General features: G+C 34.5%; 1 protein-coding gene across 1 annotated transcript; it reads left to right on the top strand.

Moving 5' to 3' along the window:
* Positions 1–26,332, top strand: LOC134228788 (polyamine deacetylase HDAC10-like; the record flags this gene model as incomplete). Its single annotated transcript, XM_062710482.1, has 17 exons — positions 1–67; positions 2,072–2,188; positions 2,654–2,806; positions 5,647–5,681; positions 5,999–6,140; positions 6,990–7,127; positions 7,793–7,864; positions 9,171–9,196; positions 11,606–11,710; positions 12,070–12,138; positions 15,980–16,106; positions 16,658–16,723; positions 18,238–18,297; positions 25,118–25,207; positions 25,349–25,455; positions 25,700–25,819; positions 26,174–26,332. Coding segments are annotated over exons 2-17 (1,571 nt in total), but the record flags the coding sequence as incomplete, so codon positions are not given.

Genomic DNA, 26,332 nt, shown 5'->3' with positions numbered 1-26,332 from the left:
ATATTGAAGGTCAAAAATTAGTATAGTGAATTGAAAGTAGACCATTAGGCTATGGCGCAAGAGTAATGTAAGATAATAGATTGAATTTAATTTTAAGGGTACTTACCACAAACAAAAAATGGATGCGCGGGTTGATATATATTTTTTGACTGATTTTGCTTTGTATTGATATAAATAATAAATCCCTGAAATATAAAGAAATCGTAGGTTTTCCTTGGTGCTTAGATTTGAGATTTTATATTGCCTTCTATATAATTCCATACAAAATTTTGCACAATTTTTTAACTTTATGACAAAATCTTATAAAATTCTCCCACTCTACTTTGTAAACATTATTCAGGTTGTCAATTTATATGTTAATCTATGAGAAATAATGCTGATTTCTGAAAAAAGTTTGTTTGTGTTATTTATCCTTAAACTTAACACTAAAGAAAGTTAAATTTAAATACTTTTTATGCATGCTCACTTTATCTTGTGCATATATGGAATTTTAAATTATTATTTAGTGATAAGGAACTTGCCATTTTTTACTGTAGTCTGAACCACAGGAGTTTCTGAATGAAGTATTTCTCAATTAATCTACGTATATTGATACATGTAGAAATTACAGTACACTGACTTCAGCATGCATATTGATATATTGTGATGGAAAATTTTAGTGAACATATCATGCTCTTGTTTCATACAATATTTTTTGCAGTTCTGTCTATTTACTTGGAATCAGGACAACTCGCCCCCAACACTTCTCAAGACAACTCGCCCCCAAATTAGGACTACTCGCCCCCACTTAAGACAACTCGCCCCCGTTATTTTTTCTTGTAAAGTGCAAGGGAAAAAATAAGTGTAATATTCAATAATGTATATTTTATATCCAAATTTAAATTATAATCAATATTTACAGTTGTAATAGCTATATGTTATTTATTTTTTAATCATGATGGATTTACATTTTTTTTTTGTATAAAAACACTGTACTGTGTTTGCATCAAATACTTATCATTAATATCCATGCTTTCTTAAACTTTATTCTTATGAAATAGAGTTAATAAAAGCGTTTTTTTTTCATATCTTTAAAATTGTTATTTATATAATATTTCTAATTTAATGAAGCATATCTTCTTCAGTGTTAAAACATCTAAATTATTTAATGACGAAATTAACGTTTAACTGACGGTGTAAGGAAACTGATGATACTGATAATTACTTAATTTTAAATGAAAACATCAGAAGAAATTTTAATGACATACCCAAGCTAACAACTAATTTTGATACTTCAAAGTGATAACTAATTTAATTAGTACATGCAAGCCCCGAAATTACATGTCTTTTAAAGAAAAAATTGGCGTGTCGTATCCAAGCTCCAAAGCAGTTTCAATTTGTTGGAGAATTTAAGCATGCAAGCTCTGAAAATTACATTTATTTAGGTTTTGTGATAAAAGTGTAAAATAAAATCTATGTAAGAATTTAGCGAAGATATAAATAAAAGGTGCCAGTAGCAACAATACTAGCGATAGTGTTTAAATTATTAACACATTGTATTTCTGTTTCGTTTTCAATAGAATGAAAAAATTTATTTCCAGATGTTTATTTTAATTTTATAGAAACAATTTGAATTCAAATCTATGTATCATAATATATTTAATATTTGCTGGTCTCTCAAACAGGGGGCGAGTTGTCTTGAGTGGGGGCGAGTTGTCCTGAATGGGGGCGAGTTCCTGAATATGGGGCGAGTTGTCTTGGGGGCAACCTGTCTTGGGGGCCAGTTGTCCAGCATTCATTTACTTTTGATTTGGGAGGGATTTTTTCTTTCATTTTTAAGCAGCAAGTGGATGCGCTAATCGCTATGTGTAATTAAAAATTGTCATGTGTGTCAACATTTTTAATAAAATCAATTTCACAGAGGTAATTACTTTATAGTGGATTTAGAATTTAAAAAATGAAAATTAACATGTAATATAGAAGAGTTTTCTCAAAAGTTATACACCTTGTCTAAAAGTCATACTTTGATGTAAATATTCATTAAGCTTGTGGTATTTCTGTATTATAAAACATGTGTAATTTGTCCCTGCAGCATTAAATAGCAGAGATGCATCAGCAGTATTCTGATGAAGAATGGAACCCAGATGAACAACAGAAACAACAACCAGGTGGGGATGTGGGGGTGAAGGCTCAGAGCCAAGGTGTACAGGTACGTTACCGTGTCACGAGTCATACTGTTGTATGTACAATGTATGTATATTTCGTGACCAAAACAAGGGATAAGTTGGTAAGGGTACCGGTGGCTTTGTGTGTATCACCAACTTTAGAAATTTAAGTTTAACCATGCTGTTTATCTCAAACTTTTATGACAGTTCTACTATTTTCAAGATGTTGATTGGGTTTGATTGAATATATTCAATGCTTTATTGATTGATATTTTTCTTTCTGTTTGATTGTTTACTTAGAAATTTTGTATTTTGACAAGTTCAGAAAAAGTAGTAAATGTTTGATAATTACTGTGTAAGTCTTAACATGCTAAACATGCAATTTGCAGAAGCAATTTCATTTTAAACCTGGCATTTATGTACATGTATATAATTCTTAGTTTTCTCAAATTTTTTTGGGGGGGAGGAACTTGACTATAGTGATTAATTATTCTCCCAATATATATCAGCATAGCCAAGAAGTCAAGGACAAGAAAATGACCTTGGAGGAAATCAAACAGAGTGGGCGGGCGGAACGACAGCGAAGGAGAGAGGAGAGAAGACGACAACAGTCTGACTCGGATTCAGAGTCGGAGTATCTGGTCGGCAAACTGGCAGAAATCGTAAGTTATGTTTTAAGCCTTGAAGTGACTTGATTTACCCTTTAGCTAAGGTTCTTTTGATTGAATGTTTGCCCTTCAGCTGTTGATTGTTTGTCTGCTCTCTAGACTTGACCAGCCTTGAATGGTTCTGTGAATTTAAAAGCATTGTCAATCTGTTAAGTCATACGTGTTTACTTACTCCATATCATTATACTTACGAATTCACTTATGGGGATTCTCTTTCTCTCTCTCTCTCTCTCTCTCTCCTCTCTCTCTCTGGAGTGCATGGGGTTGGGATGCAGGAAGGGAAAGGGGTGTAATTAGTCATATTTAATTTATTCTTATAGAGTTCAAGGTTTAAGGTGATGCACACTTTAAGCTGCTAAATGAATTGTAAAAATGACAAGGAGGTCATATTGGATCAAGGGGTTTAATTGTACAATGGTGTGTTAAATGCCCAGACAACAAAGTCACCTTCCCCCAGAGTCAGTGCAACATTGCTACAGTAGAACTGGGTTATAATGAAGTCACTTGGACCTATGAAATTACTTCGTAATTTATAAAATCAGTGTGAGGAATTAGCAAAATTTATATATCTGGGGATCCAAGATAAATTTGCTGTATCTGTGAATTCACAATATCCCTGTTCGTACTAAACAAGTTTTATTATACATTGTATATATAGTTCTATAGTCTAACATTGTTCATAAATTGGAAGAAATCTATCAACATATTGTTACAAAGTAATTAAAAACAAATACCATAATCATCTTTAGTTTAATATGAGATAATGGTCATTTTTAGCTCTTCTGAGCCAAAGGCTCAAAGAGCTAATGCTATGGCCATTTGTGTGGTGTGCGTTGTGCGTAAACTTTTTAGAATATAGGCCATAACTCAAGAACCCCTTGGCCAATCAGTACCAAATTTGTCACAGGGTATCCTTGGCCCAAGGGCTACCAGTTATACTAAAATAAGGGTTGGGACCCTTAAACAAGGGGAGATAATCAGGAAAACAAAACCAAAAGTACTGGTTGCTAAAAAATCTTCTTCTCCATAACCACCAGGCAGATTTTCACCAAACTTACATACAAGGATCAGGATATGTGGAAGATTAAAATTTGCACGGGGAATTACCCTGGGGCAAAGGGCGTGGTCTCAAGGTCACTTCAAAGTTGACCTAAATTTACAATTAATAAAAACGTGTATATTTTGCTTACTATAAGGACTAGGATCATCAATTCTTGTACATGTAATTTGATGCATCTTACGACTTCACATCATGTTAACTCAAAAGTAGGTCACGGTGACCTACTTTTTAAATTTTGCGGGGATTTGTTTTCAAATTGATTTGAAGGCATATTTTGGACACTTTAAGGCCTATGATCATCAAACTTTGTCAGTTGATGCATCTTGGGTCCTCAAACAATGTCAACTTAAATCAAATCTTGTACTTTGATGCATCTTGGGACCTTAGAACATATTTATGAAAAAGTAGGTCACTGTGACCTACTTTTTGAATTTTGCCGACATTTGTTTTCAAATTCATTTGTTTAAAACGCATATTTTGATTACCTTCAGACCTACGATCATCAAACTTGGTCAGTAGATGCATCTTGGGTCTTTGAAAAATGTCGACCAAAATGTAGGTCACGATGACCTACTTTCAACATTTTATGGCTATATTTAAGTATCTTAGTATTTATTGGCTTAGAATCATCAAACTTTGTGAGTCCATGCATATTTAGTTTTCGGAGAGTGACGACCTAAAAGTAGGTCACGATGACCTACTTTTGACATTTTATGGCTTTATTTAAGTATCTCCGGTACTTATTGGCTTAGAATCATCAAACTTTGTGAGTTGATGCATCTTGGGGTTTTCGGAGAGTGACGACCAAAAAGTAGGTCATGGTGACCTACTTTGGATATTTTATGGCTATATTTAAGTATCTCAGGCACTTATTGGCTAAGAATCATCAAACTTTGTCAGTTGAGGCATCTTGGGTTTTCGGAGAATGTCGACCAAAAAATAGGTCACAGTGACCTACTTTCGAATATTTCAGGTACGTATAAGCTTAGAATCATCAAACTTTGTCAATTTAGGGACCTTGGGTTTTCGGAGAACGTCGACCAAAAAGTAGGTCACTGTGACCTACTTTTGACATTTTATGGCTATATTTAATTATATCTGGTACTTATTGGCTCGGAATTATAAAACTTTGTCAGTTGAGGCATCTTAGGGTTTCATTGAATGTCCAACAAGAAGTAGGTCACGGTGACCTAATTTTGATTAACTCAGGTACTTATTGGCTTAGAATCATCAAATTTAGTAAATTTAGGCATTATGGGTTTTTGAATAAAGTCGACCAAAAAGTAGGTCACCGTGACCTACTTTTGACATTTGATGGTTATATTCAATTATCTCTGGTACTAATTGGCTTAGAATCGTCAAACTTTGTCAGATGATGCATTTTCGGTTTTCAGAGAATGTTGACCAAAAAGTAGGTCATGGTGACCTACTTTTGAATATCTCAGGTACTTATTTAATTAGAATCATCAGTCTTTGTCAATTAATGTATCTTGAGTCCTTAGAAAATTTCAATCAAAAGGTAGGTCACTGTAACATACTTATGGTATTTTATAATTATATTATAATATCTTCAGTCTTAACTGGCTAAATATTATCAAACTTTGTAAGTTGATGCATTTTGGGTCTTATGATTCTAATAGAGTTGGAGGTTCTAATAGAAGTGATAGACTGTACAATTTATCAGAAGAGCGATTCAAGGCCCTTGGGCCTCTTGTAATTTTATATGTTGTTTTCTCTCTCTTGAAAATTTGTCTTACCTGTTTTATACATGCAGGCTCTAACAGTTAAGGAACCAGACCTTATTGAGGGGTAAGCTAGTTTTTAAACTTAATTTAAACAAAATTTGAATCAGGATTTTAAAAAAAACTGGATGAAAGATCATTTACTGTCCTTTGAAAAAAATATCAAATTTGACATATACAGTAAGACTAGCTTATGAGAAAACCCTTAGAACATTGATTTTTAGTTCCTTTTAACAATGTTTAACACATGAATTTTATATGGAGAGTTCTTTATAATAAAAAAAATCCTCATATGCATCTTAGATCCTTGTAAGGACACATTGCAATTTTGATTAAGTTTTGTATGATTTGCCTCCCCTAACAGCTGTGTTTTGAATTCTTCAGAACGGGGCTGATTTATGATGAGCGGATGTTAAAGCACGAGAATCTCTGGGACAAGGATTACCCCGAGAATCCTTCACGCATCAGTGGGCCTTTCCAGCGATGTTCTGAGCTTGGTCTTACAGAGAGATGTATTCGGCTAGAGGTTAGCAATCATTAATGAGTAAAACATAATGTAGAATTATTCTAAAGAAAAATCAACATTCCTGTTTGATCTCAGTCTTCAATTTTTTCTTATGTATCATGTATTTTGTTTTTAATAGCATTGAAATTTTCATCTAAGTAACTATTTAAAGGATGTTAAATTCATTACCACAAGGAGGTCAAGCAAAAAGGACAAGATGGGATAAGACCACTCTTTGGCCCCTGTATTTTGGTGTGGTATAGAATGATGCAGCAGTTTAAAAATAAAAACCTGTTGTCACCCATTCCACAAAATGATTTTTTTTTTTAAGCTTTGGAATACACAGAGGTCACAGAGAGGTCAGAAAATAGGTTGATTTCCGAATTTTCTTTGCAAACTTTCATCAATTTTACAGCACATTTTGTTTTATAAATCATAGAACACAAGCTTGCCTAGCAAACAAATTCATATATTTTTTCAACTAACATCAGATGCATTTTATGTTTAAAAATCTCAGAGATGCAAGCTTGTGCTCCATATTTCCGTAAGAGAAACATATCTCAAATATGAGAGATGAAATTCCTCCTGAACTGAGGAAATAAGAACTTGTCCTACTTTTGTACCTTCTTGTGGCCTCTGTGAAAACTTTGAATTGAAATTAGTGCTGGTATTAAAGCAAACATCATTTAAAGTTTTTAAAACTACAAACTTTCACAATTTTACTAGTGTTTAATTTTTCCATCAAATAAGGGGCTAGATTCGGCCTTTGTCCTTTCTTGTCCGTAATGATTAGAAGTAATTTATGGCTACTAACATGACTAAGTAAGGCAAATGATAGGAAATTTGAGATTGATGTATTTTTAATTTCAGGCCCAGCATTCTACAGAGGACATGGTATTGTTACAACATTCACAGGAACTGATAGAGAAACTCAAACGGACCACGGAAATGAGCACCGAGGAACTTAAAGCCGAGGCCATCAAATACGACTCTGTTTACTTCAACCAGGTATGAATTTAATGATATCAAATAAAGACTTGAGGTCAAATATGTTTGGAAGGAAGGGGGGGGGGGGTTGTTCCCTCAATTGAGGCAAAGGTTTAAATGACTTTTCAAAGTGTTTCCATCAACTATCTTAATTTTACTTTTCATGTTCCACTTCTTTTCCTAAAGCACTGGGCAAACTTTAATTAAGCAACTCCATAAGGGTTCAAGTTTGTTTAAATGAAAGAAACATTAGCTTTAAAGAATACATTCAAATACATGTAGTTTTAATGAAATATGTATGAAATTAAAAAAAAATCTTAAGAACAGCAGTACCATGATTAAATCAAATTATTTTACAGGCATCTATGAGATCCTCTCTTGATGGATAAGATGATGGAATATGTGTAGATCACTTAAGGCCATAGAAATTGCCAACACTATAAAATCTTCTTCTGTTTTAAAAGTTGCTGAAAATGATAATTTTTTAGCACAGCTTGTAATGAAGTGCAAGGGACAGATGATTTTGCTTTGTTATAAATGTATATGTTATATCCGTTAAGTTCACAATATGTTTTAAAGAGACATGGAATGAAAATCACTTCACTATAAGTGTCAATTCATAAGCAATGCTGCATGTTCGTTTTTAGCATGTTTGACTGTATAAATTCCTTTCTTCTCTATTGTAGGCTACGTATGAGTGTTCCTTGTTGTCACTTGGGAGTGCAGTAGAATTAATGGAACAGATTCTAAAGAAGAAGGTCGGTGTTTGGAAGAGGAATGCTAAACTTATTTACATTGCTACTTTATATACTGATTACTGAACCTTAAGATAAAAAGATACAGAAATTCAGAGCTAAAAGAAAATGATAATGTAAAGGAAATTATCAGCCCTTTAAAAAAAGGTACACAGTGTGGATTTGCACGATTAGATGCAGATACATGTATATCAATCTTGAAAATATACAAATACAAACATATTCCTTTATAAATTACTTAAATGCAATTTTTTTCTTGAACAGTTATCTCTGCAATATGACTTTTTGAGGTTCCATAAAAATACAGGTGACTCTCGATCTCTCGAAGTTCAAGGGACCGCGAGAAAAGTTCGAGAGATCGAGGGGTTCGAGAGATGGAAAGTAATTAAAATCCGGAATTTTCAGTTCCGATCGTCGAAATTCTTCTTTTACAAATACCGGAAGTATATGTAGATAATGTCATTGCACGTTTTCAATCGTATTTTACAGGTAATTTACTTGATATCAACAACAATGATTGTATTTCGAATAAATAAAACGAATTCCTAAAGATTCAATATTTATTCATAATTTGTTCCTATTTCATGATTACATGAAACCCGAGTAGCAATTGTAGGTTTGGCTATTCCATGGCTTGATCGGGTCCTTCACAAGACAATGTTCACCAGAGTTTTTCTTAATCGGTATTATGTCCTTGAGAAAAGAATTTGTGTCATATTTCCCATACTGGGATTATGTAGACTCTATATAATCATAATGAGAGTTCATAGTCTATGGGAACTTACTGGAAGGAACATCTTTAAATTAATTTCAAAAAATTATCGTCTCGGTTTCAATTCAAAATAAGCTGTGAATTTTTTTCTAATTTACCCTGTGAATGATAGCCAATTAATCATAACAACACAAGGACGACCCACAGGTGTAGTGTCATCTATGTAAACACCCAATTAACACCTCCATGCCAGCCCAAGGCCTTCACGGTTTCCAGGTAAATCCAGACTGCATCAATTTTACGCTTGATTGGCGTGTATACACGCGCAATCAAAACTTCGAGAGATAGAGAGTAAAATTCAATGAAATATGTATAACGGGACCCAGGTTTTGGTTCGAGAGATAGAGAACTTCAAGAGATGGAAGTTCGAGAGATCAGGAGTAAATTTGCTTAGTTATATAGAGGAAAAAAACGGGACCGGAGGTTCACTTCGAGAGATAGAGAACTTCGAGAGATCGGAGTTCGAGCCATCGAGAGTCACCTGTAGATTTGAGTTTGACTTTTCTGAACTAATGATTTTTTTTTTGTGAATTTAAGGTGAGAAATGGAATGGCTTTAATAAGGTATGTATATTTTTGACTTTTATATTTCAATTACTGCAATTATGAAGATGAAATTTAAAACTGAATTTTAATAAAAATAAAAATCTGAATGTTCATGTAGGTCATAATTTCAGAAATGGATTGAAGTTAACAATTATACAATCTATACATTGCATCTGTAGTAATTTTTAGGTCACCTGAGTAAACTCAGGTGACCTATTGCTATCTGTTTTTGTCCGTCGTTGTGCGTCGTGCGTTGTCCGTTAACATTTGAACATTTTCAGCTTCTTCTCTGCAACCACTGAACCAATTTCAACCAAATTTGGCACAAAGCATCTATGGGTGAAGGGGAACACAAATTGTGAATTTCATGGTCCCTGCCCCCCTGGGGCCACTAAAATTAATGCAATCTTTAAAAATCTTCTTTACTCCTGGACATCAAGCAGTCAAACTGTTTGCATGATTGTAATCAGCATTGAGTCCTCTACCAAAGTTGTGAAATTCATGGCCCTGGGGTCAGGGGTTCTATTGCTAGGATGGGGCTAAATAAGTACATAGTGAAAATGCATTATTTCTTTGAAAATCTTCTTCTCTGCTCCTGGGTATTAAATAAACTAACTAAGTGCATAGTTATGATGAGCAAGAGTGCCTCTACCAAAATTGTGAAGTTTATGGCCCCAGGGTCAGGGGTTCTGGTGTTAGGGCGGGGCTCTATAGATTATATAGTGAAAATTCATGAATTCTTTGAAAATCTTCTTCTCTGCTCCTGGGTATTAAATAAACTAACTAAGTGCATAGTTATGATGAGCAAGAGCTCTACCAAAATTGTGAATTTTATGGCCCTAGGGTCGGGGTTCTGGTGTTAGGGTGGGGCTCTATTGATTATATAGTGAAAATACATGAATTTTATGAAAATCTTCTCCTTGCTCCTGGGTATTAAATAAACTAACTAAGTGCATAGTTATGATGAGCAAGAGTATCTCTACCAAAATTATGAATTTTATGGCCCCAGGGTCAGGGGTTCTGGTGCTAGGGTGGGGCTCTATAGATTATATAGTGAAATTACATGAATTCTTTGAAAATCTTCTTCTCTACTCCTGGGTATTAAATAAACTAGCTAAGTGCATAGTTATGATGAGCAAGAGTGCCTCTACCAAAATTGTGAATTTTTTGGCCCCAGGGTCAGGGGTTCTGGTGTAAGGACGGGGCTCTATTGATTATATAGTGAAAATACATGAAAAATTGTGAATTTCATGGTCCCTGCCCCCCTGGGGCCTGGGGGGTGGGGCAAAAACCACTAAAATTAATGCAATCTTTAAAAATCTTCTTTACTCCTGGACATCAAGCAGTCAAACTGTTTGCATGATTGTAATCAGCATTGAGTCCTCTACCAAAATTGTGAAATTCATGGCCCTGGGATCAGGGGTTCTATTGCTAGGGCGGGGCTAAATAAGTACATAATGAAAATGCATTATTTCTTTGAAAATCTTCTTCTCTGCTCCTTGGTATTAAATAAACTAACTAAGTGCATAGTTGTGATGTGCAAAAGTGCCTCTACCAAAATTGTGAATTTTTTGGCCCCAGGGTCAGGGTTCGGGTGTTAGGGCGGGGCTCTATTGATTATATAATGAAAATACATGAATTCTTTGAAAAAATTTCTTTTCTGCTCCTAGGAATTAAATAAACTAAGTACATAGTTATGATGAGCAAAAATACCTCTTCCAAAATTTTGATTTTGTGGCCCTAGAGTCAGGGGTTCTAGTGATAGGGCGGGGCTCTATTGATTATATAGTGAAAATACATTAAATCTTTGAAAATTTTCTTCTCTGCTCTTGGGTATTAAGCAGATGAACTACCTATGTAGTTATGATGAGCAAGGACCTTAATCTTCCAGAATTGTGAATTTCAAGGCCCCAGGGTCAGGGGTACCAAAGGGGGGGTGTACTTATATACTGAAACTGGATGAATTGTTTGAGATCTGCTCCTTGGTATTAATCAAATATTTTTGAAAAGCAAGGGTGCCTTTTCAAAAATTGTGCAATGTGTGGATCTAGGCCTAAGGGTCAGGGGTTCATGTGTGATAGGGGCATTACTGATTATTGCTGAATATTACTGATTATTTGAAATGCATTTTTTGTTCCCCCAACCTGCCTATGGGTACTAAGTAAACAAACTAAGCAACTGCTAAGTGTATTGTTATGATGATCAATGGTGCCTCTTTCAAAATTGTGAAAGCCATAGCATCTGGCTTAAAACATGAATCAAATTAAATCACTGGAAAGTTGTTGCATAATGCTCAGGTGACCTATAAGGCCCATGGGCCTCTTGTTGGAAAATGTTGGAATTATTGATAAAAAAAGAAGGAAATTTGATTAATACCCCCAGGCTTGTATATCTACCTGATATACCCTCCAAATCACTATTTTTTAGACCCCCAGGACACCACGCAATGTCGGAGGAATTTTGTGGATTCTGTTACTTCAATAATGTTGCTATTGCTGCAAAACATGCCCTGGAAAATCTCAAACTGAAAAAGTAAGTGGTACACAATACACCTTGAACATTTATGAAGGCCAGTGTATTTTCAGAAAAGATTTTAATGAGCATTGAGCAATGAATGAAAAGTGTTTTCTCAGGATGAATCAATATACAGTGTATCAATAAAACTAATGGCAATATTATAATGTAAAATAATCGTCCTAATTCCTATTATATATTGTATACTATATGCACTATTATATAGAATGTAGGAACGTGCACTTCTTAAATTTATGCTATAACTCCTAATTAGAGGTGGGGTGGTGTGGGATGATTGGGGGCTCGTGGATGGGAGGATCATTTAATTTTTTCCACCTCTAACTGAATTTCAGTTTTGTTTAATTATTTTTTTCAAGGATTTTAATCATAGACTGGGATGTTCATCATGGCCAGGGCACCCAGCAGATGTTTTACAATGATCCGCGGTAAGGAGAGATTTCACATTCACTATTCTGACTAATGAGCAGTACAATTTATAGATTGATAAATACAGTCAATTCTCGATAAACCGCCACCTTTTGTAATTCAGAAATCATGGCGGTATAACGAATTTGGCGATGAATTGAATTTTCCATCATTTAGGAAACAAGAAGTAGAGTTACCGTTCTAAACAATACCACTCGCGTTTCTATTCGTATTATTACATGTACATGGATATAAAATTATACATACTCCTTAATTTGAGAATACTTCAAGTAATTTTTTATGTACAGTTTAGTTAAAAACAAAATGTGCAGTTATTAAATAAAGACAATTATTATCCTTCAGAATTATACAGTCAATCTGATTGGTTTAGAGCAGGTCACGTGCAGGGAGACAACTCGTGAAGTCTCCCTCACCCGCAGGTCGACAACTGTTATCTCCCTTCAGATGACAATGAAATAGCGTAAGCGAGCATGCAGGGTTACAACAGTGTTGTCGCCCTTTGAATGAAACTAAAGTGATTTAAGCGAGATAACTCTTATTTATAAGTACAATTAATAGATATGCGGGATCGGTAAACAATAAATTCTAACGATGACATCAAAGTTGTCTGTTGACATATTTTAAAAGTATGGAATCGGAGCAGAGTAGAAGAAAACAAGAGGTTTGATTACTATTTTCTACTCTACGTAATTGATAATTATTTATTCTTCAGGATAATAAAACTATTATGGACTGTTTAGAAGGGAGACATCACCAATTATCAGGTCTGAGTAGGGTTGTCACCCTCGGGCGCAAGCGCCCTCGGGTGACAACCCTACTCAGACCTGATAATTGGTGATGTCTCCCTTCTAAACAGTCCATAATTGTATAGTATATGTGTATGCATGTAAATCTGCAGTGTGATATTGAAAAAAAAAACATGCTGGGTCGATCGTCGTAAGATATTGCCGATAGTACGTAAAATGAATTCTTGAATAAATTCATTGTTAATGGCATCATTGTTAATGAAACGTCCAGAATTTATACCGTATATTAATTTTTAAAGCAAATTTTTGTTTTGTTTAAAGCAGAGATCATTAAAATAATATCGTTATCGGCGTGCTTTAACAACGACAGCTTTCAAGGCAAAGTCGTGACTAAATGATTTTTATTTAATAGAAAACAATTTTTTTATATAAAAGTTCATGTTAAAATTATTGTTTATTTAATTCTTAATTAATTATTTAATTGCATGTACCTGGTCTGGCTTCGCTTGCTTAACAACAGGGATAGCGTCAACCAATTAGCCACGCTTCACTGACCACATGCACCTCTGGCGGTATATCGAGATAATTGACACTTAAAAATGGACGTTTGTTGTGAAAACAGGGTGGCGGATGGCGGTATGCGAATTTGGCGTTATAAAGAGAATTTTATATAGCAGGAAAAACGTTCTTGGGAAATCATGGCGGTATTGCGAAAATGGCGATGAATCGAATGGCGATAATTCGAGAATTGACTGTATGTATCTGAACATTACAGATGGAGTTGGATAAATTCTGTATTGAATTTAAACTGAGATGTGCTAATTTTGAATCATGCAATATTGCAATTATTAAGAATACAAGTTGAATAAACTCAAAACAAAAAAAAAAAACAAGGCTACTACACCTAGAAAAATCTTTTAAAAAAATAATGATTCAGAAACTAATGTCCTAGCTTTACATATATTTCACATTTTTAAAAATAAATATATGCATTCAGAGACATACCAGATATAGTTTTCTAATATGTTTTACGGTGTGACCGTTGGGGCGAGCGCAGTTGTACCATGAAAAACACTCTAAAAATTGATCAGCCACTTCAAACATCAAGCCGCACGAGACATCTCGACTAGCTGTGACGTCACACGACGTCACGGAGCTCGTCGGAGCTTACGGAGACAGCCGAGCGTCTGTTTGAAACTATAGACCTAGTGCAATTTTGGTTGAAAAACTTTCCCATAGCAAAAAGAAATGGCATTTTTCCATTTTATCTCCATTCATTCAGCATTTTTTAGCCATTTTTCATTTCAAAACCATTTTTCCTACATTTCTCTATCTTTCAATTTTCATAAACCATTTTCTCAGAACCATTTAAGAACCATTTCTGTTAGAAAATGTATTTTAAATGGTAAAGTTCCAACATTTTCTCTCCATTTATTTGAGTAAATGGAAAAGAAATGCCAGTTTGGTGATCCACCTTGCTTGATGGGGCCATTTTTCTCCCATTTCTTTTCCGAGAAATGGAGACAAGGAAAAAATGGTTAGTCTTAACCTTTAATATTAAGATAGATTTATCAGTGGTTAATTGATGCCATGTGCCAGGTTTTTATAATGGGGCACTGGATATCAGATTTCTTCCCAAGCTCTGTAGCGACCGCCTTTTCCAGTTTAAGTTTGAATATTGGACAAGAGCACTTTGACCTAGCTGGAAGTGAGTTTAGATGGATGGACTATTCTTCAAGGAATATTTAGGTTTTTAGTGTTTTTTGAAGCTGACAAAACTGTATATTGATGGTCAAAGCAGAAATGGATAACTTAATTCTTGGAAGATGATTATTTGTGAATGTTTTCATGTTTCATTGCAAACATTTGCCCAATTGGGAAGTTTAAACTGAAACATACGTTACAGCAGAAGAAATGCAACACATTCGTTTTCCATACACTGAAAGGACCCTATTCTTTTTGAGTGGTAAGTATAAATATGTACATAATTTTTATTAATTTCAGTAACAGAAAAATGTTGTTTCCCAAAGAAAACGCAAAAGGATCGAGTGCCCATTAATCATACTGATGCAATAATCTATAAACCAATCTTATTAATGAAAATTTGTCAGACTGATGGACACTTTTGTAAATTCTTATTGATTAACATCAATTATAATAAATTTTTGTAAATATTTTCTTGCATTTCCTTTTATTTTTAGAATACTGCTTGCCTACATTGTCATATGGACATGATGGAGCACAAAAATGAGCACGGGAAGATATAAATTTTTGAAGATGGAGCAAGACTACCACAATTCAGATCAAATTGGGATTTTAATTCATAAAGATTTCAATGAATTCAAAAACCAGTATGTGAAAAAGATTGAACAAGTGACCTCCATTTTGTGACTGACTCTGCAACTAAGAAGATGGATTTTTAAAGTGCTTAATATTCCTTGCATATGGATACATGTATCAACCACCTAAAGGACCCACCTAAATTTTTCATTTTTCAATTATGGAGAAAATGTTTTAAAATGGATATTAAATGGTTAAAACAAAAACCATTTATTTTTCATTTTTCATCTCATTTGCATAAATGGTTTTGGAATGGTTAATTTGCATGTTACAGGGCCCAAAAAAAATGGTGTTTGAATGGAGTTTGAATGGAGTTTGAATGGAGATAAAATGAAAAATGGTTTTTAAATGATCATCCTTTCTGTTGAGAATTCTTGAAAGATTTGACGAAATAAAATGGTTTCTGAATGGTCTTTAAATGGTCAGAAAAGAAATGGCTTTTAAATGGTATCTAAATGGATTTCATTTTGATAAGGGTTGTAGAGTTATTTTTTGTTTCTTTGAAAGATTTCTACAAACTGATCTAGCCTTTATGCTTTACGTTATTATTTATTTATTTACTTATTTGCGCAAAGGACATTGGGTACTGCAGGAATTCTGGGAATGTTGCACAGAGAAATTTGGCTGACATATGTACAGATTTCAATCCGAATTTCCTCTGTTCTTACACGTTAGTCTATTGAGCTCGCTGCGCTCGCTATAAACATTAACATTGATCCTGTAAGTCGCTTTCCATCTATGTGTTAATTTACAGAGTGCTGTACTTTTCTATACATCGGTACGAGTTTGGGAAGTTTTGGCCCCACCTGAGAGAGAGTGACTATGACTTTATAGGAGAAGACAAAGGGATGGGGTATAACATCAATGTCCCTCTTAATCAGGTAAATTATCATAACACCAGGGTCCCATGGAAAGAATAAATTAAGAAGCATAGAGATAATGTACAGTTGAACTTTGATATCCTGAACACTGATATCTTAACACTATGGATATGTTGAAGTGATTTGGAAGTCCCAATCGCTTACCGTAAATCTGGAAATTTTTGCTGTAGATAAATTTTTAGCAAATTTGTGAGTTCATTACATTCACAAAAATATTTTTCTTAAAAATATTTCAACAATAAGAAAATATTAACAAAGAAGTGGTCATTCGTAAAATTTTGAAACGTAAAAATTAATCAACAGCATTTTGACCCAGATTCGCAAAATAAAATTGATGTAAAAATTTCCAGATTTACGGTATTCTGTAAAAATTTTACCCTTTACTTCTTAAATCCTTAAATATCTCACAGTTACACATGTATTTTCTCAGTCCCCGACAGAAGCTGCACTTCTGAAGTTCTTTCACACTGTGACAATTTATCTCTTTTATTGAATAAATTAAGTTCAGTATTTCAATGCTGAAAATGTAATTAAGTGTTATATTTGTGTAGACGGGGATGGCTGATCATGACTACCTGGCTATATTTCATCAGGTTTTAATGCCAATTGCATTTGAGGTAAGACTTAGTATCTACATGTTTTTTTAACGTTAAATACATTGTCACCTAGACAAAGTTATGGGGAAGCTTCTGTTTTACCCCCAATTGCCGATGTCTCAGGTCAGAGTTCTGAGATTTGGGCTTCTTCTATACTGGACCTATGAATTTATACTACTAGGGATGCTTAACATATGTTTTGAATTCCAGTGTTCTCTTAGGAGAGCTTTGAAGTTATCTTTGCTTACCTATAGATTTAAGTATACATACGAGGGTTGATCCAAAAGTTTGTGGAATTTCTTTCAAAAATGTTATCATGATTTAAAAAAGCAAACAATAGGCATATTTATAAAATAGAGTCATAATGCAACAATTAATACTGGAAAATTTCACCACTTTCCAATTACCAATAAGGTCACAAGAGCTTTCTGAAAATGAATGGTTGTGAAACCTGGGGGAGACTTCGACGTAACGTCAAATTAGGTATGTCACGTCACGTTATAGAATCATCTCACCCTAATGTCACGTAATTCTTCAAAATGCTGCCCTTTTCTCCATTTTTTTTCTCAAGAAAAGCCTGGGTATGACCAATTTATCTTCCTTTTTTACTCATATTTCAAAATACCCCCCATCTTTCCATATGATGTTCCGATTTCAGTAGCAATGTCAAGAACAGTACGTCAGTCGACAACGTATAATAACGCTTTCAATTTATCAAGGGGGACGACACTTAAAACAGAGCCTCAGAAAGGCGGCCACACCTTTAATCAACGTCCATGAAGGTTCTATTTTTCTTCATTTTCTTACGCCACCGGAAAACCAGTGGCTAAATGCATTTTTCCTCAGTCTATGTCAATAATATACGCATTTAAGATAGAGTGATCCCGGGATTTTCACAAAACTTATGACTTGACCGAAATTTGACATCGTCTAACAACCTTAAGATGAATAATAAATTATTAACTAATAAACAAAATATCCAGTAAAATCAGTAAAATACACACACAAAGGTTTATAAAAGATCAAGCAATCATAATAATGACATAATTTTCGTTTTCTATAACACGAAGATCGGTTTAATTCTCATTTCAAGTATTAAGAATTAAAATGATAATAAACGCGTTGATGTCTCCCCCGCATTTCCAAACATCCGTTTCTATGGCAACTGCCATAGAGTTACTATCACAAATATTTAAAATATTTTTTAATCTAAAATATTCAACAAGTGTCTTTATTCTCATTTGTAATTTTCAACCAATTTCACTTATAAATGAATGAAATATTAAGAAATTCCACGAACTTTTGGATCAACTCTCGTATATACACGTATATAATGTCAAAATGCATCTCTAAATTTTGTTGCTTTTAATTTTGAATTTTTTTTTAAACTCATTTATTTTATATCTCCTGTCTAGAATTAAAAGATTGAACAGTGTGATATTGTAACAATCCAAAAATTATTAATACAATATATTTCAGATAATTTATTATTTACACATTTGTTGATAATTCAGTTAATGTGCTGGTAATTTCAGTTTGATCCAGAATTAGTTTTGATTTCTGCTGGATATGATTGCGCAATAGGTTGTCCCGAGGTAAACTAAAGGAGTTGTTACTTCTTACATGTATTAGTCATGGAGGCTTTATGTTATGTTAGACAAATAACTGCAGAAAATTTCTTGGCACTGGCATTGAAAATATATACATGTATATCAACAGAGTCAGTATAATTTAAAGAATGATTTTGGGAGGGAGGGGTTGTTAAAGGTTAAAAATAGTAAAAAAAAAAAAATACTGTTGTTTTTATACACCATGTATACATGTACAGTCTCGGGTCAAAAGTATTCGTAAAAAATGGCGGCCTACTTTTTCACTGCTGCGGTTCGCTTCCCATTTCAGCGTCGTTCTTGACGCACAAATTAGAGTTATCCCTCTTACTACGTACAAATATACACAAGCACATGACAGATCACGTGGCTTTGTTATGACGTATTTTGTCGTCTGCAAATGTTTTGTTTCCGCTTTCAAAACAAATGGGTAGGAAAGGATTTGAACTGTGTGCGTCCGAGAAAGAAAGTATTCTATCTTTGTCCAAAGCTAATATAAAGTTAAAGGAGATATCAGAGATAACAGGAAGACCTATATCTACAATATGCAGTTTTTTAAAGCGACAACAAAGACGTGGAAATACAGAAAACAGGGATCGAAGTGGCAGACCACGTAAGTGTAGTGTCCAAGGGGAAAGGCAACTTATTCGACTTGCGAAAAATAATCGTCGAAGGACTTTGACAGAATTAACGAATGTTACCAATGAAAATGGGGCTAGTAGACTGTCAGAAAGTACCGTGAAAAGAATTTTGAGAAAAGGGGGATACCGGAGGAGGCTTGTAAAGAAAAAACTTCGGATTCGTGAAGTCAACAAGAAAAAGCGAGTTAATTGGTGTAAACAATACAGACACGAAACTGTCGATGGGTTTTGGAATGATATAATATTCAGTGATGAATGTAAGGTGATGATTGATGGAGAACAACGCGTGTATGTGTGGCGGAAGGACGGCGAAGAATGGGACCCCCCTTGTGTTGCACCCCCTCCTGGACGGCGCCTTGATTTGATGGTGTGGGGATGTATAACAGCTTACGGTGTAGGTACTTTATGTGTTGTTGACGGTAATATTAATGCCGAAAAATATATTGAAATCATCGATAACAATTTATGGCCTGTTGTAGCCAGGCATTTCCCTAACAATCGATATATATTTCAAGACAACAATGCGCCTGTGCATAGAGCAAGAGTAGTGAAAGATTTTGTAGCTAGAGAGGGAATAACAACACTTGAATGGCCAGCCCAAAGTCCTGACCTAAATATTATCGAAAATTGCTGGAAAAAAATGAAACACGAACTTAAGGACGTTGGATCCTGAGTTTTTGAGTGGATTTTGGTCATGTCCATTATTCATAAAATTCTGCATCATTTTTAAGTTCTAACATTAAATCTGAATTCTACAATGCAAACTGAACTATATTCAATGAAAAAACCGTGCTTAAATTTCATTTAGGTAGAATTAAGCTAGGGACTATATTTTGTGGCGGAAGGTTTTTTGGACGAACATGATCAGTTTTTCCCCTTTTGAACTATAGCAGTACTTTTAATTTTGGATTCCTATTGTTCCATGCTGGTGCACACAAAGCTGTTTTGCAGTGAAATGTGTTATGCTGGTTCTGAAATATCTATTAAATTATTTCTTATGAATTCTTTCAACAAAGTGTGACAAATATAGTAAATATATTCTGAAAACCGGGGAAAAAATTTAGTCAATTTTAACGCAAAATTGACACTTTTTCTAGTAATATCTGAAAATTTACATCATATACCCCCACTTTTGATGTTCTTTTCTAAATATTAAAGATACCTTTGACCTATTTCCTTAAAATCAGAAAAAGTTTAAGACTTTAAAATAATTTTCTTGCTTATTAAATTTTCAGTGCCGGAAAAATCACATTTTAGTAGTGCAGAAAGGTCAAATAATTGACAATGCGAAGCAATTTGACATTTTTTCTTAGTCACAATTTTAAAGTGTCTTTTTTTAAACAAACTAAGAGCTCATTTTGTTTCATGCATTAATTGGATAAAATTATTGGAGGGAAAACGTCAAAAATTTAATTTTTGATTAAGACACAAATTTCAGTGCAAAAAGGTCATATTAAATGTACTGTAGCGCCAATAGAAGCGTATTGACCCCCATTTTTTGATTTGAATTTTAATTAAGCTATGTATGTAGAAACTAAAAATATACTTTGCAAAAAAAAGTTTAAGACTTTAAATATCAGGATCGAACGTCGTTAATATAAATGTTCATAAACTGAGGACCAATGATGACCTTGCAGTCGCCGTTCGACAGGCCTGGGAAAACATTCCGCTTCAATTCATTCAAAGGCTATACCAGTCGATTCCAAGAAGAATTAAAGCAGTAATCAAGTCAAAAGGCTGTCTTATGAAATATTAAGGTTGGTGCAAATTTAATTAAGTTAAAAATTTGATGAAACTAAGGTGATCTAGTTTTGTTTACATCGCCGCCATTTTTAGCTCACCTCGACGAAGTCGAGATGAGCTTATGCTATACCCGCGGCGTTGGCGTCGGTGTCGGCGTCGGCGTTAGCGTCGGCATCCCAGGTTAAAGTTTTAGGAGCAAGTCCATTCCCAAGTAACTATAAGCCCTATCTAAACCAAACTTGCATGGATGATGCATCTAGGGATGTACACTACCAGATTTGCTTCGGATGCTGGATCTGACCTACATTTTCTAGATGAGTGACCAGGTTAAAGTTTTTGGAGCAGGTTAAAGTTTTTAGAGCAGATCCATTCCCAAGAAACTATAAGCCCTATTGGGACCAAATTGGCTTGGATGATGCATCTAAGGATGTACACAACCAGACTTGCTTCGGATGCTGGATCTGACCTATATTTTCTAGATGAGTGACCAAGATAAAGTTTTTTGAGCAGGTCCATTCCCAAGGAATTATAAGCCCTACCCGGACCAAACTTGCATGGATGATGCATCTAGTGATGTACAATACCAGACTTGCTTCAAATGCTGGATATGACCTACATTTTCATTCCCAAGGAATTATAAGCCCTACCTGAACCAAACTTGCATGGATGATGTATCTAGGGATGTACACTACCAGACTAGCTTCAGATGCTGGATCTGACCTACATTTTCATTCCCAAGTAACTTTAAGCCCTATTTGGACCAAACTTGCATGGATGATGTATCTAGGGATGGACTCTATCAGACTTGCTTCGGATGCTGGATCTGACCTACATTTTCATTCCCAAGTAAGTATAAGCCCAAGCAAAACTTAACTTGCATGGATGATATATCTAAGGATGGACACTACCAGACTTGCTTCAGATGCTGAATCTGACCTACATTTTTATTCCCAAGTAACTTTAAGCCCTAGCTAAACTAAACTTGCATGGATGATGTATCTAGGGATGGACACTACCAGACTTGCTTCGGATGCTGGATCTGACCTACATTTTCATTCCCAAGTAATTATTAAGCCCTAGCTCATCCAAACTTGCATGGATAATGCATCTAAGGAAGGACACCATCAGACTTGCTTCAGATGCTGGATCTGACCTATATATTCCATACAAGAGACCAGGTTGAAGTTTTGGGAATAGATCAATCCGAATGAACTTGAAGTCCTCGATATCTGCAGTATTAACAGTTATGAATATTTGTTTACACAATACATGTTTTTCACGCTACATGCATAGAAATGTGTATATACCATGTAAGGGGTTAAACACAACTTGCAAGAATATTGTTGTTGGGATGAATACTTAATATTAAGAAAATATGATGTGAGATTTGCATTACTTAAACTGATATCATTCGTCGAGGTGAGCTTCGTAATCTGTGATTACCTATGTTGTTTTTTTACGAATACTTATGACACGAGACTGTATATCAGTTTTAATATTTAAATATATATACATTTTTCACAAAACTTTTCAATATAAATTTTTCAAGAAATTTGCTGCAGTTTTCTAACTTCTATTTTAATCCCAAATCTATTGAATTCCACAGGGTTTGGCATGCTCTTAGTTATTACTGTTGCATGCTGTTTTTATGCACAGTTTGATTTAGTAGTTTGCTCATTATCTATTAATATGCTTCCTTTGTTTTAACACAGTTTAGTCCTGATTTTGTTGTTGTGTCCGCTGGATTTGACTCGGCCATTGGAGATCCCAAGGTCTTGTTCTTCTTATTTCTAAATTAAGAAACAAAACAGTTAAACTCACTTCTATAAATTAAAGGACAAAACTAAGTAAGCTCATAGAAAAAAAAAATACCAGGTCCTATATTTAATTCTAAGGTATAATATAGCTGTACAGTACTTAATAACGGGTAATTTTTTTAGCTCACATGAGCCAAAGGCTCAAGTGAGCTTTTCTGATCAAATTTTGTCCGTCGTCCGTCCGTCTGTCTAGCTGTCTGTCCGTCCGTCTGTAAACTTTTCACATTTTTGACTTCTTCTCAAGAACCACTGGGCCAATTTTGACCAAACTTGGTACAAAGCATCCTTATATGAAGGGGAATTTAAATTGTGAAAATGAAGGGCCAAGTTCCTTCACAGGGGGAGATAATCAAGAAAAGACAAAAATAGGGTGGGGTCATTAAAAAATCTTCTTCTCAAGAACCACTGGGCCAGAAAAGCTGAAACTTATGTGGAAGCATCCTGGGGTAGTGTAGATTCTAAATAGTAAAAATCATGACCCCCAGGGATAGGGCTAGACCACAATGGGGAATCAAAGTTTTACATAGAAATTTATAGGAAAAATCTTTAAAAATCTTCTACTCAAGAACCACTGGGCCAGAAAAGCTGAAACTTATGTGGAAGCATCCTTAGGTAGTGCAGATTCTAAATTGTTCAAATCATGACCCCCGGGGATAGGGCGGGGCCACAATGGGGAATCAAACTTTTACATAGAAATATATAGGAAAATCTTTAAAAATCTTCTTCTCAAGAACCACTGAGCCAGAAAAGCTGAAACTTATGTGGAAGCATCCAGGGGTAGTGTAGATTCTAAATTGTTAAAGTCATGACCCCCGGGGGTTGTGCAGGGCCATAACGGGGAATCGAAGTTTTACATAGCAATATATAGGAAAATCTTTGAAAATCTTCTTCTCAAGAACCACTGAGCCAGAAAAGCTGAAAGTTATGTGGAAGCATCCTGGGGTAGTGTAGATTCTAAATTGTTCTAATCATGTCACCCCCGGGGGTAGGGCGGGGCCACAATGGGGGATCAAAGTTTTACATAGCAGTCTATATATTAGGAAAAATCTTTGAAAATCTTCTTCTCAAGAACCACTGAGCCAGAAAAGCTGAAACTTATGTGAAAGCATCCCGGGGTAGTGTAGATTCTAAAATGTTCAAATCATGATCCCCAGGGGTTGGGCGGGGCCACAATGGGGAATCAAACTTTTACATAAAAAAAAAATATAGGAAAAATCTTCTTCCAAGAACCACTGGGCCAGAAAAGCAGAAACAAATATGTGGAAGCATCCTGGGATAGTGTAGATTCTAAATTGTTCTAATCATGTCACCCCCGGGGGTAGGGTGCGGCTACAATGGGGAATCAAAGTTTTACTATGTTGAATCAAAGCATCCTATGGTAGTGTAGATTCCAAATTGTTTAAATTATGATCAGTTGGGTAGGGTGGGGTCACAATATGTATAACAAGGGGGAAATCTGGTAAAGAACGGAATGTTCAAAGCTTCTCAGGTGAGCGATGTGGCCCATGGGCCTCTTGTTTCTATTCATATAAACTTGCACAGATTAAGTCTTAACTTAACGAACTTTACAAGTACCTAAATGTCAGCTATAGGGGTAATAATAAACTTAACCAGTATTAGAAAGTCATAAGACAGTGTTAGATTTGAACAATGCCATAGAGGCATCTGATCCCAAAACCTTTCAGCATTTTATTCTCAAACATGTGTAGAGATTTCAGGAGGTCAGAAAAATTTTGAGTAAATGACCCAAGGTCAGTGACAAAGGTCATAGGCATGCTAAATTGACCAATGGCAGAATAGGCGTAATTTTACCAATATATATTTGAAATATATAAAGTAGGATAAAGAAAAAAAACAAAAATCATTGTAAAGGTTTAAAAAAAAACTAGGTAATGATAATGTTATCAACTAATGATTCAGAGTTTATAATGTATGTAAAATAATAATACGTATGCTGTTATTCCTGTAATTCTGTAGTGATTTTTTGTGAGGGATATTAATCTAGCTAGGACATGCTTTGGCACGGGGTTTGGTATTTGAGTTCTTCTTCTTTGTAAACTTTTGATGCATTTATTCTAAATCAATATGAATGATTTAATATCTTTTTTAAACATGTTCATTATCTGTGTACTGAGTATAATGAAAACAATCTTTTGCACTGCACTGTACAATATAAAATCAAATGCTTTCATGTTCAAAAGTTACTATTTTAAAATAATGCATCATAATTTTTTTTAAAAGAGTGATAAATAGCTACAGCATATATTTATATTTTCTAACACAAATATAATCATTATATAAATCTTACCATTTTATGTGATTTTTTTAAATAAAAAAATAAAGCATGCACAACTTTGTTGATCATGTTGATGTAATGAATATAGATTTGTACATTAAAATGCTTATGAAGTTCACAAACAACTTTTAAATTTTATGGATTTTAAATTTAGTTTTTTTAAAATAATGATACAATAAAGTTTTAAGTGATTTTCATTATGACATACTAGTAGATTCAATAGATTTAAAAGTAAAAGAGTACAACAGTGAACTATCAAAATACATGTAATGTTGTCAATGATAGTTTTGAAAAGTGAATTTCTCTAATAGGGAGAAATGGGGGTAACTCCTGCAGCCTTTGCTCACCTCACTCACAAGGTCATGTCCTTGGCTCAGGGTCGTGTGGCAGTCATATTGGAGGTATGAATGAATCAGCATCTTTGTTCTGTATATTTACTGTGAACATAAACTAAAAAAAATTCAACAAAGCAAAGGAAAGCAATCAACATTAAATTTGATGTGAAATTGGACCACCATTTTCATTTTGTATAATTTTTTTAGGGTGGATACTGCTTGAAGTCTCTCTCTGAATCAGCAGCCTTGACCTTGAGAACATTACTTGGTGACCCTTGTCCCAGAATTCCTCCATCTCAGGAACCATGTGACAGGTTAATATTGTCCAATATTAACTTCCATAAGATATCAGCATTCAAACAAACACTTCTTCTGCTAATGCTCAATTTGTTAAAATATGTAAAGGTACATAAAGTAGGATGTGACTAGGACACACTGAGTCCTTGATTATAAGTACAAGTTTAAAAATTCATTTCTCATGGAATCCGTCTTTTACAAGAACATGCTAATTAAATATTCTATAATTCTAGTGTAATAAAGATCATTTTTTAATTTTAGTGTCACAGAGTCCATTCTGAATGTGATTAAGGTCCTTCGGCCTTACTGGAAGTGTCTGCAGTATCAGGAATTCACCTCTGACCCTTGCCCTTTTGAAGAGGTCAACCTGTCTCCTCCCAAGTAATATTTCCTACTTTTTGGGTCAAAATAAACAATATTTGTTTGATTGCTTGACTGTATATTGTTTAACATCCCTCTCAAGAATTTTTCACTCATATGGAGAAGCCCAGTATTTGTTTGAACAAAAAACTGTTTAGACAGAACTTTCCTTTCTACAATTTCCTACTTAAACTTTTGACATTTATATCTAAAACTTCCAATACACTGTAATATCATATCATGTGGCTAGGTACGAACTGTTCACTATCAATGCCTAGATTTCAGATTACAGTGCACTAATTTGGACAAAAGGAGCATAGACATTTGCTCTGTTCACTTACAATTGTGTGTTAGGCAGTATTGTTTCCTTTGTAGGCCTGATATCATTCTTATTACTGAGGAAAACAAACCAAAGGAATACCCAGAAAGTCTGGAGCCCACAAAAGTGGAGGAGTATTACAAAGTGGAGAAAAGACTGTCACCTGTTATAGACAGAATAATAGCTAACACAGACCTCAGTAAAGCTAAGAACAG

Source organism: Saccostrea cucullata, unplaced genomic scaffold, assembly GCF_032062105.1.
Source record: "Saccostrea cucullata isolate Sc308-1 unplaced genomic scaffold, CSIRO_AGI_Scuc_v1 ctg9611, whole genome shotgun sequence".
Lineage (NCBI taxonomy): Eukaryota > Metazoa > Mollusca > Bivalvia > Ostreida > Ostreidae > Saccostrea > Saccostrea cuccullata.
This window is presented reverse-complemented; position numbering and strand designations above follow the sequence as displayed.